General features: G+C 43.8%; 1 protein-coding gene across 4 annotated transcripts in view; it reads left to right on the forward strand.

Moving 5' to 3' along the window:
• rnf220a (ring finger protein 220a) overlaps window positions 1–12,762 on the forward strand; it is a 180,491-nt gene that overhangs the window by 52,676 nt on the left and 115,053 nt on the right. Inside the window, exon 3 of one of the 4 annotated variants that reach the window (XM_069711366.1) lies at window positions 4,943–5,059. The exons of the other annotated variants lie outside the window; for them this stretch is intronic. Within the exon in view, the coding sequence (XP_069567467.1) occupies window positions 4,943–5,059 (117 nt within the window). The remainder of the gene's footprint in view (window positions 1–4,942; window positions 5,060–12,762) is intronic. 4 annotated transcript variants of the gene reach the window in all.

The raw sequence follows: 12,762 nt of genomic DNA on the forward strand, positions 1-12,762 counted from the left end.
AACGTTCCTTCTCTGTTTCTGTACCTCAAACATCCTTTTCTCTGTCTTAAAAATGACATGGGAAAGAGGAAAAGATAAAACAGCACATGTAACAATCTGTTTGCCTCAGTATGTGTGTGTGTGTGTGTGTGTGTGTGTGTGTGTGTGTGTGTGTGTGTGTGTGTGTGTGTGTGTGTGTGTGTGTGTGTGTGTGTGTGTGTGTGTGTGTGTGTGTGTGTGTGTGTGTGTGTGTGTGTGATGGTGGCAAAGTGAGGTTAGATTATAGGGTCTGGTTTGTGAGAGGGGGGGTGGTGGCGCAGGGACAGCTAGTGACATGATGGGACTCCTAATGGTCATAATTGGCGGTGGCTTTGACAGCAACTATATGATAGCTGCACAATACACACAGCCTTGACTGTGTGTGTGTGTGTGTGTGTGTGTGTGTGTGTGTGTGTGTGTGTGTGTGTGTGTGTGTGTGTGTGTGTGTGTGTGTGTGTGTGTGTGTGTGTGCGCGCGTGCACATTTTTTTAAGGAGAAATTTACACAAAATTGCAGCGAGGTTGTTGAACCGCTTGTTTGCAACCGTTGGCTGTTTCTCTCTTTTTCTGTGTGTGTGTGTGTGTGTGTGTGTGTGTGTGTGTGTGTGTGTGTGTGTGTGTGTGTGTGTGTGTGTGTGTCAGATATAAATATTGTATGAACACAGTTGAGTTGGCTCCTGACAGATGTAAAAGGTAGCAGTTAAGCTCGTTCCCCTCCTACCTGTTTTCTTTTTTGCTCTTTTTAATGTTGCTTACACCACAACACACACACACACGCACACACACACACACACACACACACACACACACACACACACACACACACACACACACACACACACACACACACACACACACACACACACACACACACACCCCAATGACACTGTAATGCCACTTTCAAAAAGCTGCCTTTTATTGTGATTTTTTTTCAAAATAGAAATCAAACCTTTAACTGCTCACCCATCCATCATCGCTCTGAGTTTATATAAAACTAAATGTATTTCAGTTATGAGCACAGGAGGGTTTCATACCAGCCCCTTCTCATCTCCGGGGCCCTAAATACTGATGTTTATGTCAAAGTCATTGGCATCAAAGATGTAGGTATAATGTGTCCTTTGGCATTCTGACTGTGACCACCTGCTTTGAAGAAAGAGGTCATGTGACGGAGTAGAAAGAGTGAAGTAGGGAGGAGGTCCGAGGTGGTTCGATGGAGGATACACAGGACTTTGAGCTGAAGGATCCGTGTTTAAGTCTGTGAGGAAGTAGAAGCCGATATGGATTTTTACGTCACATATTAACTTACGTAAATTGGTTATGTAAAATGACTTATTTTAACCCAAACCATGATCTTTTTCTAACCCTGAGTAGTTTTTGCTGCATAATCCTAAAGCACTCGGAGGGACTCTGAGACATTAGCACTTAAATACAATTTTTCTTGTTACTTCCTGTTGGAAGATGTGGATATATGGAACTGTGCAACATAAATAATGAATAAAACTGTGTGACTTGAATAAAAATGACACGATTACAAGTGCTGCACAAACTTAAAAAAATGTCTCACTGACAATACAAACAGTCAAAACAGTAGAAAACCAGACTTCCTAAATGTGTCTAACAGAAACAAAAAAGGGGAAGTGTCCACAGCAGAAAAGGGAGAATATTTTCATTTGCTCAGTTTGTGCACAAATACAGGCAAAAGCAAAAAAAACACATAACAAAATCAATCTTGATGAAAATGTTGTATTTCAGATCAACTTAGCGCTGACGGTGAGTCAAATTCTGTTTAGTTTTTATTTTGGCTGCTTTTAAAAAAAAAAAATGTCTACTGAGATTATCGTCATAGTTAGCAGGAGGTTAGCACATCTACAAAATAATAAATATGTGATCATTCAATCGGTCTGTGTTTCGATTTGTGTGCATTTGCTGGTCTCAAGAGTGAGACCAAGATAGAGAGATTCAAGGACAGACTCACAATCAAAACAGCAGACCATCTCTTGCACCTGAACGAGCAGCAGCTCTGTGTGTGTGTGTGTGTGTGTGTGTGTGTGTGTGTGTGTGTGTGTGTGTGTGTGTGTGTGTGTGTGTGTGTGTGTGTGTGTGTGTGTGTGTGTGTGTGTGTGTGTGTGTGTGTGTGTGTGTGTGTGTGTGTGTGTGTGAGCCAAAACGTTCCCTCTGATCTTAGTTCAAAGGCAGCAGGGCGGAGGCTCAAAGCATTCTGGGTCCAGAGGAGAGATGGAGGGGAGGGGGTAAAAGAAGGAATGAGGGATGACGCAAAGAAAAAAAAAAAAGCCAAAGAGAGTCTTGGAAAGATGCCGGCAGGAGTCTCTGAGGCTGACAGAGCACACAGAGCAACACATGTTTGGAAGTCTGTTTTGGTCAGTTTAAGAGGATGTTACATGTCATACTACACAGAAACTGTCAAATGAGTTCTCCTTAATGACAAAAAGGACAGTTTTGAATCAATTTTTGAAGAATAAGAAAAACAATAAAAGAAAGAGCTCAGTTGTCAGGAATCACATTTATTGTTTAGATTGAAAATGTTTCGAAATGGTAAATTAAAGTCAGATTATTATTTTTGCTTACATGGTAAAACAATGGTTTAGATTAAACTCTGTAGTGAGCGGTGAAAAGCCTTTCAAAGGAGTATTAGAAGAAGAAGCATGAGTGCCATTGAAAGTCAGTGGGGATCAGATCATCTGTGGTGTTTGATACTACTAGAGAGACAAAGTCAAGAAAGTTCAGGCCTTGAGATGATGTTTTCACCCCACTGTGTGTGTGTGTGTGTGTGTGTGTGTGTGTGTGTGTGTGTGTGTGTGTGTGTGAAAGGAAGAGTCTGATGGTCTTAACAGTAAAACTAATAGTGGATGACTGCCTTAGCTGGAGGTTCACTTCTCTGTGAAGTTTCCAGCTGCTTTCAAAAGACACGCACAGTGCACACAGACAACTTCACACGCAAATGCAGACACACACACACACACACACACACACACACACACACACACACACACACACACACACACACACACACACACACACACACACACACACACACACACACACACACACACACACACACACTGTTTTGGAAAGTCTAACCTAAAGCCAAAGAAGTTGGATTTAAAAAAAAAAAAAAAAAGTCAAAGTGGAACAGGAAGAAGACAATTCCATGTAGCGGCCCGGCTTGATATAAATCTCATTTTTCCTCATCGGCATGAGTCATCTTCACTCTCAGAGAGCTCAGAGCTTCGTCTTATGATGGATGAAGGAGAGGGAGAGAGAGAGAGACAGCGGACGCAAGGGAAAACAATTTGGAGAAATTTACGCCTCAGTTTGGCTCAGTTTGTCGAGGGTAATGCGATGTTTTATGGCACGCTGTCTGAGTCAGTTTCCTCTCATTTTATATCATTCAGGCTTATAGTTTCTTTAGTTTAAGTTTATTTTGAAAAGACACTCGCCATCAAATACTGTGTCACTCATGTCTGTTTATCTGTCTACGTGATGTTTGTCTTGGCCATAAAGTTGAAGCTGTAAAGGTTAAATGCACATTTGGCCACTAAAACGTGCAGACAGTCCTTTGGTGTGTGTGTGTGTGTGTGTGTGTGTGTGTGTGTGTGTGTGTGTGTGTGTGTGTGTGTGTGTGTGTGTGTGTGTGTGTGTGTGTGTGTGTGTGTGTGTGTGTGTGTGTGTGTGTGTGTGTGTGTGTGTGTGTGTGTGTGTCCATGCACTAAACAATGATGGTCAAGGTTTCTCTTTGTCTGGCTGGAGGTGGGCGGCTGGACACCCGTCTGCTCTTCCTCCTCCCTCCTCCACACGCACACACACACACACACACACACACACACACACACACACACACACACACACACACACACACACACACACACACACACACACACACACACACACACACACACACACACACACAGACACACACACAGACAGACAGACAGACACACAGACACACAGACAGGTTGGGTCTGTTTTTGTGGGAGGAAGGTGTCACGGGTCAGCGGGAGAGGCCAGGCCTGCTTTTTCATTGGTCGACCTTCTACTTCCTACTTCCTGGATGACCCGCCGCCATCTGGGGAAGTGATTGGTCGAGAAGAAGAAGCCTCCTGAGTCCAGGTTGAGCGGGGTTGCCGCGGGTTACCCCTCAGAGGCCTGTCACTCCAATGAGTCGTAGAGCCGCTGCTAATGATCAAACCAGCCGAGTCACGAACATTTTCACCTTCAGATGTTTCACAGGTTTCAGTCTGTTGCGAAAAAGGGTTGCGTTATTTCGTTAGATGGAAATTATGACCTTAGCAGTGAAGAAGAATTGTCCAGTAAACCAATGAATGACACAGTTGAAGGGGTTGAGAAGAGAGGAAGGAACAAAAGGAAGAGAAGGGGACAAGGTGAGACGAGAGGAAGTGAGACAAAACAGGAGGTAAGAGGAGATGACAATATATTAAAAAAGACAAGGTAAAAGCACAGAAGAAGAGATGAAAAGAAGGTTGAAGAGAGGAGCAGAGAAAAAATATGGATAGGAGAGAAAGAGAGACAACTGGAGATGACACAGAAGAGGAGAGGAAATGAGGTGAGGAGAGACGAGGAGAAAAGACAAAAAGGGCAGGAAGGAAACAAGAGGAGAAGACGTAGGAGAGAGAGGTGACATAGCTGAAGGGACAGGACGGCGGGAGACAAGGACAGAAGAAGGTTATCCGTTTTGGTTTTTACATTCTTTCTTCATTCATATCTACATTTCCCTTTTTGTTGCCGTTAATGTCAAATTATCCCCCTCGCTTCCTTGCGTCCTTCCTTGTCCCCAAAAGTCCAACATTTCTCCCTCCTCTCCTCCTCCTCTCCTTTGTCCTCTTTCCACCCCCCCCCCCCACTCCTCCCCTCCGTCTTTACACTCCTCTACCTCCTTCCTCTCCCAGCCTCTCCTGTTTATGAAGGTGAATTTATAGGTCTACCAGGAGCAGTTAGCTGGAGGTGGCCTCTGCTGCTCAAACCACAACAAGGCTTCTCCCTCCACATGGACCTGAAGCAGCAGAGTGGGCATACTGAGCTACTTCCATCACCACTCATTACACATGATAGGACGCTCACACCTCCCATTATTTGCTAATGAGCATCCCTGTTTACTCCACGCTTTCCCTTTTGGATCTTTCCTGGCGCGCTCACAAACTCTTCCTCAGGACTTTTTTTTTTTTTTTTTTCTTGCTTTATTTCACTCCATCTAGCATTTGTTTTTTTATTGGTCTGCGAGGAGCAGTTAGACGGTGGTGGGCTCCACTTTTCAACCAGCACATGGTGTTGTGCTGTTTTTTCACACACTGCTGTTATAAGTCAGCTCACTCAGTACATAGTTATATCATTTATGTAACATGTCATCACCGCTGGCTGTGCATTTGTCTTGTTTTGTACTTGAATTACTTGAAGTATACACTGAAAAACTGCTGCCTGCTTCAGTGTGTGTTGTACAGACTGGAACTGAATGTGCTGCTATTATTATTATTATTATTATTATTATTATTATTATTATTTCATTTTTACCACCTAAAGGTAAAATCTTTTAAACAAACTGCCAGGTCAGCAAAAACAATGAAGTGGACTATGAAAATAACATTGAAATGGTTTGTTTTTGATGACAGAATTTCTTTATTTTTACTTTAATTTTCTCCCCTCTCTCTCTCCCTGTGCTGCCTGTCTTCACCTCCATCTCTTCCCTTCAGGTAAGTCAAGTTTCACACACACACACACACACACACACACACACACACACACACACACACACACACACACACACACACACACACACACACACACACACACACACACACACACACACACTCACACACATTCGAACGTAAAAACATCTGATGGTGAGTTTATAGAGCAGGAGTGCTGTGACGTTAGGTGATGGACAGGATGGGGTTGGTTGAGAGGGGAGTTTCGGGGTAAAGCGGGGGTCGGAGGAGGGGTTCAGACTTTTATGAAGTCACGATGAGAAACGGGCTCGACTTGTGTGGCTGCCTGTTAAAACGTGCCGTGCAGCAGAGCTGGGTTACACAGTCTTAGTCAGCCACAATCAGCCAGCCTCACACTCAGCCCTAATGATAATACACCCACACACACATTTCACTCGCATGTTGAGCTTATGTTTTTATCCCGAGTGTCTTATCCCGAACGCCTCAGTAGCTCCAATTAATGGATCACAAACATCAGAGGCAGCAAAATATAAGCAGTCTTACTGCCCTACTACAATACTATGACCACTAATATGATAATCACACACACACACACACACACACACACACACACACACACACACACACACACACACACACACACACACACACACACACACACACACACACACACACACACACTCTGTTACAAGCATCTAATTTGTTCAATAATTTGTCTCCACATTTCTTTTTCTTTCTGACTTTGTTTCTCTCAATCTTTTAATTCTTATTCTCTCTCTCTCTCTCTCTCTCTCTCTCTCTCTCTCTCTCTCTCTCTCTCTCTCTCTCTCTCTCTCTCTCTCTCTCACACACACACACACACACACACACACACACACACACACACACACACACACACACACACACACACACACACACACACTCACACACACACTGGTTGTAATTCCTCTGGGTAGCAGTAGTCGTGTCAGAGGTTTTTACTGATCGCTTGTCGTCTGGTGGGACCAAGGTGACATTTCCTCTTACGACCCTAAACGTGAAAGAGTGTGCGTCTATTTGTGTGTGTGTGTGTATGTATATGTGTGTGTGTGCGTGTATATGTGTGTGTGCGTGCGTGCATATGTGTGTGTGTGTGTGCGTGCATGTGTATGTGTGTCCCTCTTTAGATAATGAGGGGTCTATATGCAGGGTTGGCAGCATATTAAATATGTAACAGCAGGTTGGAAATGGTGGACAGAGGTGGCTTGTCATACACGCACACAGACACACACTCTTTCCTTCTTTCTTTCTTTCTTTCTTTCTTTTTTTTTCTTCCTTCCTCAGCTGTTTTGTCTTCTTTCAGGGCAGACAGACAGGTGTTTGGCAGGTTCTACACAATAATTAGTCACACAGACACACACTCGAACTTCCTTCTTCCACCTTCCTTGGAAGAAAGAAGGAGTGTGTGTGTTTGGCTGGGTTGTGAGGACACATAAACACAAATCACTGCCTTCATTCCCACTGAATTCTAAAGTGGCTACATTTGTTTTCACCTAGCTTAAAAAAATTTGAGATATTAAATATATATATATGATTTACCGCAATACTTATTCAAATATTACTTGTGTTAAAACATTTGACGTCTTAACAGGAATAAAAAAGTGAGCTCCTTGTGGTTTCCTTCAAACCTGAGTAGACTGTTGTTTGGTTGCTAGGATGACTTCACAGCTATTCCCCAGCTGTGGCCATGCAGGACACACACACACTCCTGCAGATGCAAACACATACACTGACAGGCGATGTGTACCATTCAATAGGGGTTCCCACCCTCTCTTATCCTCTAAAGGTGCCCATCGTAAAGACCCCGATCTATCGCTCTTTGTTTTGTTTTTTCTCTCCTTGCTCCTCTTCCTCTCTCCTCTTCTCCACGTCTCTCCCTCCCTTGTTCCTCGCCTCCAGCCATTTATCACCTCTGTCTTTATCCTCTCATTTTCTCTTTACCTCTGCCAAGATTGATTTCCTTTCTCACTATTTCAAGCAGCCCTCTCCCGTGCTCTCCAATACAGTCAGTATAGCTTGCTAATATGCACACACACACACACACACACACACACACACACACACACACACACACACACACACACACACACACACACACACACACACACACACACACACACACACACACACACACACACACACACACACACAAGTATGCTCACTTTTGAGAATTACAATAATGGGATTAGAAGGGTCTGCTGAAATATTGAAGAGTTTCGATGCAAATAATGAATAGTCTGGCGATGTATCTGGATAAGTGTGTGTATGTGGTGTGTAGTGGTCATGTGTGCGTGCCATTAGCTGCATGTAATGTACGGTGGGTTTTGCGATGCAGTTCGTATGGCCTGGAGGCGCAAACCAAGCTAAAGTACACACCCACACACCCACACATAGGGTTCTACACCACTCTTCATCACCCAGCACTCTGTCTGTTCACCCCACAATGACACCCCACTTACATCTGTCTTACAGCAAGAGAAGGGTGGTAGCGCCTTTGTGAGGTGTGTGTGTGTGTGTGTGTGTGTGTGTGTGTGTGTGTGTGTGTGTGTGTGTGTGTGTGTGTGTGTGTGTGTGTGTGTGTGTGTGTGTGTGTGTGTGTGTGTGTGTGTGTGTGTGTGTCCTACCAGTGTCTAAGGTTGCTGGCTGAATGGAGGAGAAAATTAGACCTGATATGATAGTCACGCTTCACACTATTGGTGTGTGTGTGTGTGTGTGTGTGTGTGTGTGTGTGTGTGTGTGTGTGTGTGTGTGTGTGTGTGTGTGTGTGTGTGTGTGTGTGTGTGTGTGTGTGTGTGTGTGTGTGTGTGTGTGTGTGTGTGTGTGTGTGTGTGTGTGTGTGTGTGATGACGGTCACTGGAGCCAGCAGTACACAAAGACAGCAGAATATCAACAAGGTTTGATAGGAAGCAGAATGACAACACGCTGATATAAAAAGCACTTGAGATAGGGAGAGTTTTGTTGTTTGCTGATATGAGTTTGTAATTCACCACTTCAGATACATTTATATTTCTTTGCCTCTAGAAGGCAGCTGGAATCTCCTGTTTTTCTCTCTTTGAGTATGTAAAGGTATGCACCAACCGCTTGAATGAAAATCTGTTTTCCATTGACCAAAAGGTGCAGATAGTACCTGGTACCATTTGTTGTACCACCTCTGTCAATTTTCCAATTGAGCTGAGCCGATAGCCGGAGGTGACACTGCTGGATGACAGGGGACATCCTGCACAAACCTGCCACTGTTAACTAGCCAAGCTACTGTAGCAGAAGCATTTTATTTAGAGAGATGCAACACATATCCTATTATACTGCTCGACTCGAGCTTTCCAGAAATCTGTGTGACAAAACGTTGCAGAGATAATCAGATTTGAAGTTGCATCATCGTTACACTCTGCATGAAGCGTTGTGTCCATCTGCACCCCCGCGAGTATTAATGGTGCAGACGTTCCTCTGTTTGGTTGCAAAACATCCAGCGAGTGTGTGTCATGTTGAAGATATCGTCATGGTAGTTTCACGTGGTGTCGTTACAGTAATGACATAAAAATCCAGGAAAGTACTAGTATCTGAAGAAAGCAGAGTTGAGAGTAGAGCCAGGACTGGCAGTGGAAAAAACGGCCTAATATGTAGAAACCAAAAACAAGCATTCCCGCTGTAGTTTCTCTATGTGCTATTATATTCCTTGACTTTAAGGTCTTATCCTTTATAGCGCTGGTGTGCTTTAATGAGTCTTACTCCCAGGTTGACCCTAAATTTACTCACTTTCAGCTCCAGGATGAAGAAGTTGCAAAAGCTTTGGTCGAGTCCGTCGCCATTTCTCTCCCTCTGCTTAGATTAGACTGTTGGGAGCAGCTCGAGCCACAATTCAGAGCTGGTCTAATGGCCTGCTGGCTGTTATCAACTCAAGTCTTATGGTAAATGAGACAAGAGAATGGACCTGAGCAGTCACTGTTTAGCCGAACGGCCACAGTGTCTAAGCAGCACAGACAACATTGTGATTGATTCTCCAGTTGGAGGCAAAGAGGGGGGTGGGGTTAAAGATAGAGGAAGTGGGACACGAGTAAACGAAAGCTTGGGGACATCAAACTCAAACTACCTACTAGTGTGGAGAATGAATAGAGATGACCAGCAGGATAAACAGGTGTTACACTGGCAACTACAACTGCCTTTGTCAAAATTATTACTTCCATAAACTAACTTTATGAACTATTGTAAAAAGTTGCAATATCCTGATATAAAGGCAGTGTATGAATCAACGGTGTATGGTTTGAAATTTGTCTATCAATCTTGTAACTGCATTGAATACAAAGTTCAGTGTTTCCCCCACCATTGTCTTGAAAGGGCGGGCCGCCCTGTCAGCTGAGCCTCCCGCCCCCATGAAAGAATCAAAATACAAACATACGCAGAGAGCTGCAGCTACGTCCAGCAATTACTATTTCTTTACTCAGTTCCTGTGTCCCCATTTTATTTCAGCTCATCCTGCCCCGTCAAGACTGTCTGCCGAGGGGAAACGCTGAGCTGCTTACCGCTGCTGTTTTGTGTGTCAGAGTGGGTGGAGTAGTTCGTACTGAAAATATTTTGGTGGCATATTTCTTTAACCGTTGGGCTGCATCTCTTATTCTGATTCGTTCTCGTTGAGCAGTTTGTAGTCATCTTCTGCTCAGTAAATGTTATCCCAGTGACTAATTCATTCGCATTCACTCACAAGAGATCGTGACTGACAGGTGTTTCAACCAATAGCATGCAGGTGTAAATCCCTCCCTAAGGAATAGAGCAGTCCTAATCAAGCCCTTGTAATACACTAGTTCCTGTTAGCTCCCAGGGGCTAATTAGCATTCTAATTACTGATTGCAAATGAGAGCTGCGTTGATTGTGTTCTGCCTGTGAGTGGAGAGGCTCGAGAGAGAGAGAGAGAGAGAGAGAGAGAGAGAGAGAGAGAGAGAGAGAGAGAGAGAGAGAGAGAGAGAGAGAGAGAGAGAGAGACACACACACACACACACACATATAAATGCATCTCACACACATACACACTGCCGTACTCACACACACCCAGTGATCATTGTTAAGAAGCTTATCATGCTCTTGTTCCACTGCACTTTTTCCAGTCCCGTCTCATCTACGATCATAATGTATACACACACACACACACACACACACACACACACACACACACACACACACACACACACACACACACACACACACACACACACACACACACACACACACACGACAGATCACACAGCACACAAACACGAGGCGGAACACACACACATCGGGCGATGAACATTAAAGATGGTAATAAAGAAACAAACATAAAACATTATATACTGCCAAAGTGTTGCTGTTGTTCCTACCAATTAACACAGCTCTGATTTACTACTTGAGGTGAGAGCGGATGCGTACAAACCACAAACACACTCATATACACACTAATGTGTGTATAATATGGATGTAAAAATCAAGTTCGGCAGGATGAAAGGGTTTCAGATGGACTGAGGAGGGAAGAAAAATGAAGGAATTACAACTGGAATGTGTCGACGTATGCATGTATGTCTGTGTGTGTTAGGTGGAGTAGATAAGAACAAACTCACCAACAGCAAATCATCATGTTATGCTGCTCAGTTAGGTGCTTTAACAAGGCTTCTTTGCTGCACTGGAGTCCAGTGTGTGTGCGAGTGTGTTTGAGTGAAAGACAGACTTCTGTGCTGTGTTTGTGATGGCTGCACACAATTGTGTTTTTCTCTTTCTCCTGTCACCTTCATGCCGACTGAGTTATTTCTGAAGGAACAACATACTTTTATTTGAATTTTGCCTATTTATATTCTGCTTTTCTGATTTCTCATAATGCAAGTTCTTCCTTTTATTTATTTATTTTATACTTCCATCATCATTTTTATAATTTTTTCCACCATTCCTGTTTATATGAAATTTCTCCCCCAATTTTTTTCCCAAGACTTTTATCCGTGGCAGTGTTAAAAGGCTGTTTTCAGTCTTACTTTAGCACTTATAAATAAACGCATTCATTTTAATGAATCCTGCATGTACCTGCTTCAGTTTCAAATATGCATCTCTTTACAAAATTCCGGATCATCATGCTCTGATGGGTTTGCTTTGTGTTTTTCATCTTGTATCCTCCAGTTATTATGTGCTGCTGCAACAACACCATTTCATAGGAATCATTTAAAAGGCTAGTCGACTCGTAATGACACACACACAAACTGTCACCTGGGGTATTGTCTCGTCTCAGATTGTTCTGACAGAATCCCGTGTAAAATGGTTGGAAAAAGAAGCACCAGTGAAATTGGAGACTCTCGCTCACTCTCTCCTCCGGTGTGTGTGATGTGATTGATGCTCGGCAAACCAGTGTTTACTCTTGTTGGCCAATTGAAAAGCCAGCGTGTCAGGCTGGGGGAGAAGCACAATGGGGAAGAGGAGCTAAAGTGGCGGTGTGAGGTGGCGAGCACTGACACCGAGACAAATAGATAGAAAGCTGTTAGAGAGGAGAAGACACAGTGGGAGGCAGGGAGGGAGGACGGACCCGGCACAGGCGAAACTGAAAGGGAGCATTAGATTTGATTTCAGCTGCAGAGAGGAGAAGAAAAGGGAGAGGAAGAAGAAACATAGAAGAGGGAAGAAGGATATGTCAGAGAAAGTCAAAGACTAAGTAATGAAAGATAGTGAACAATAGCTAATAAGGGAACCCAACACATCCAAAGCCATAATTTGAGTGATTGATGGAGGAAGGCAGATGGTTTAAGTAACCGGCAGAAAGAGCGATAACTAGTGTGAGAGACAGACAGAGAGATAAAGGAGGAAGAGGAGCGAGGAGAGTGGGAGGATGGAGGAGTGGAGATGCTGGACATCACTGTCAGCAGGCCTTTAGATGAAAGGTGACAGTGTGTGTTGGGGAGAAGATTGGAAGGCATTAAGGCCTGACATGTCCTGTGACACTCTGAGAGGCAGAGAGACACCGAGCGCCAAAGGGAGAGAGAGAGGCCAATTGAATTCTTCTA

This window comes from Brachyistius frenatus, unplaced genomic scaffold, assembly GCF_029030835.1.
Source record: "Brachyistius frenatus isolate BFR_SWC_R1_liver_20210118 unplaced genomic scaffold, ASM2903083v1 Contig_99, whole genome shotgun sequence".
Classification (NCBI taxonomy): Eukaryota; Metazoa; Chordata; class Actinopteri; family Embiotocidae; genus Brachyistius; species Brachyistius frenatus.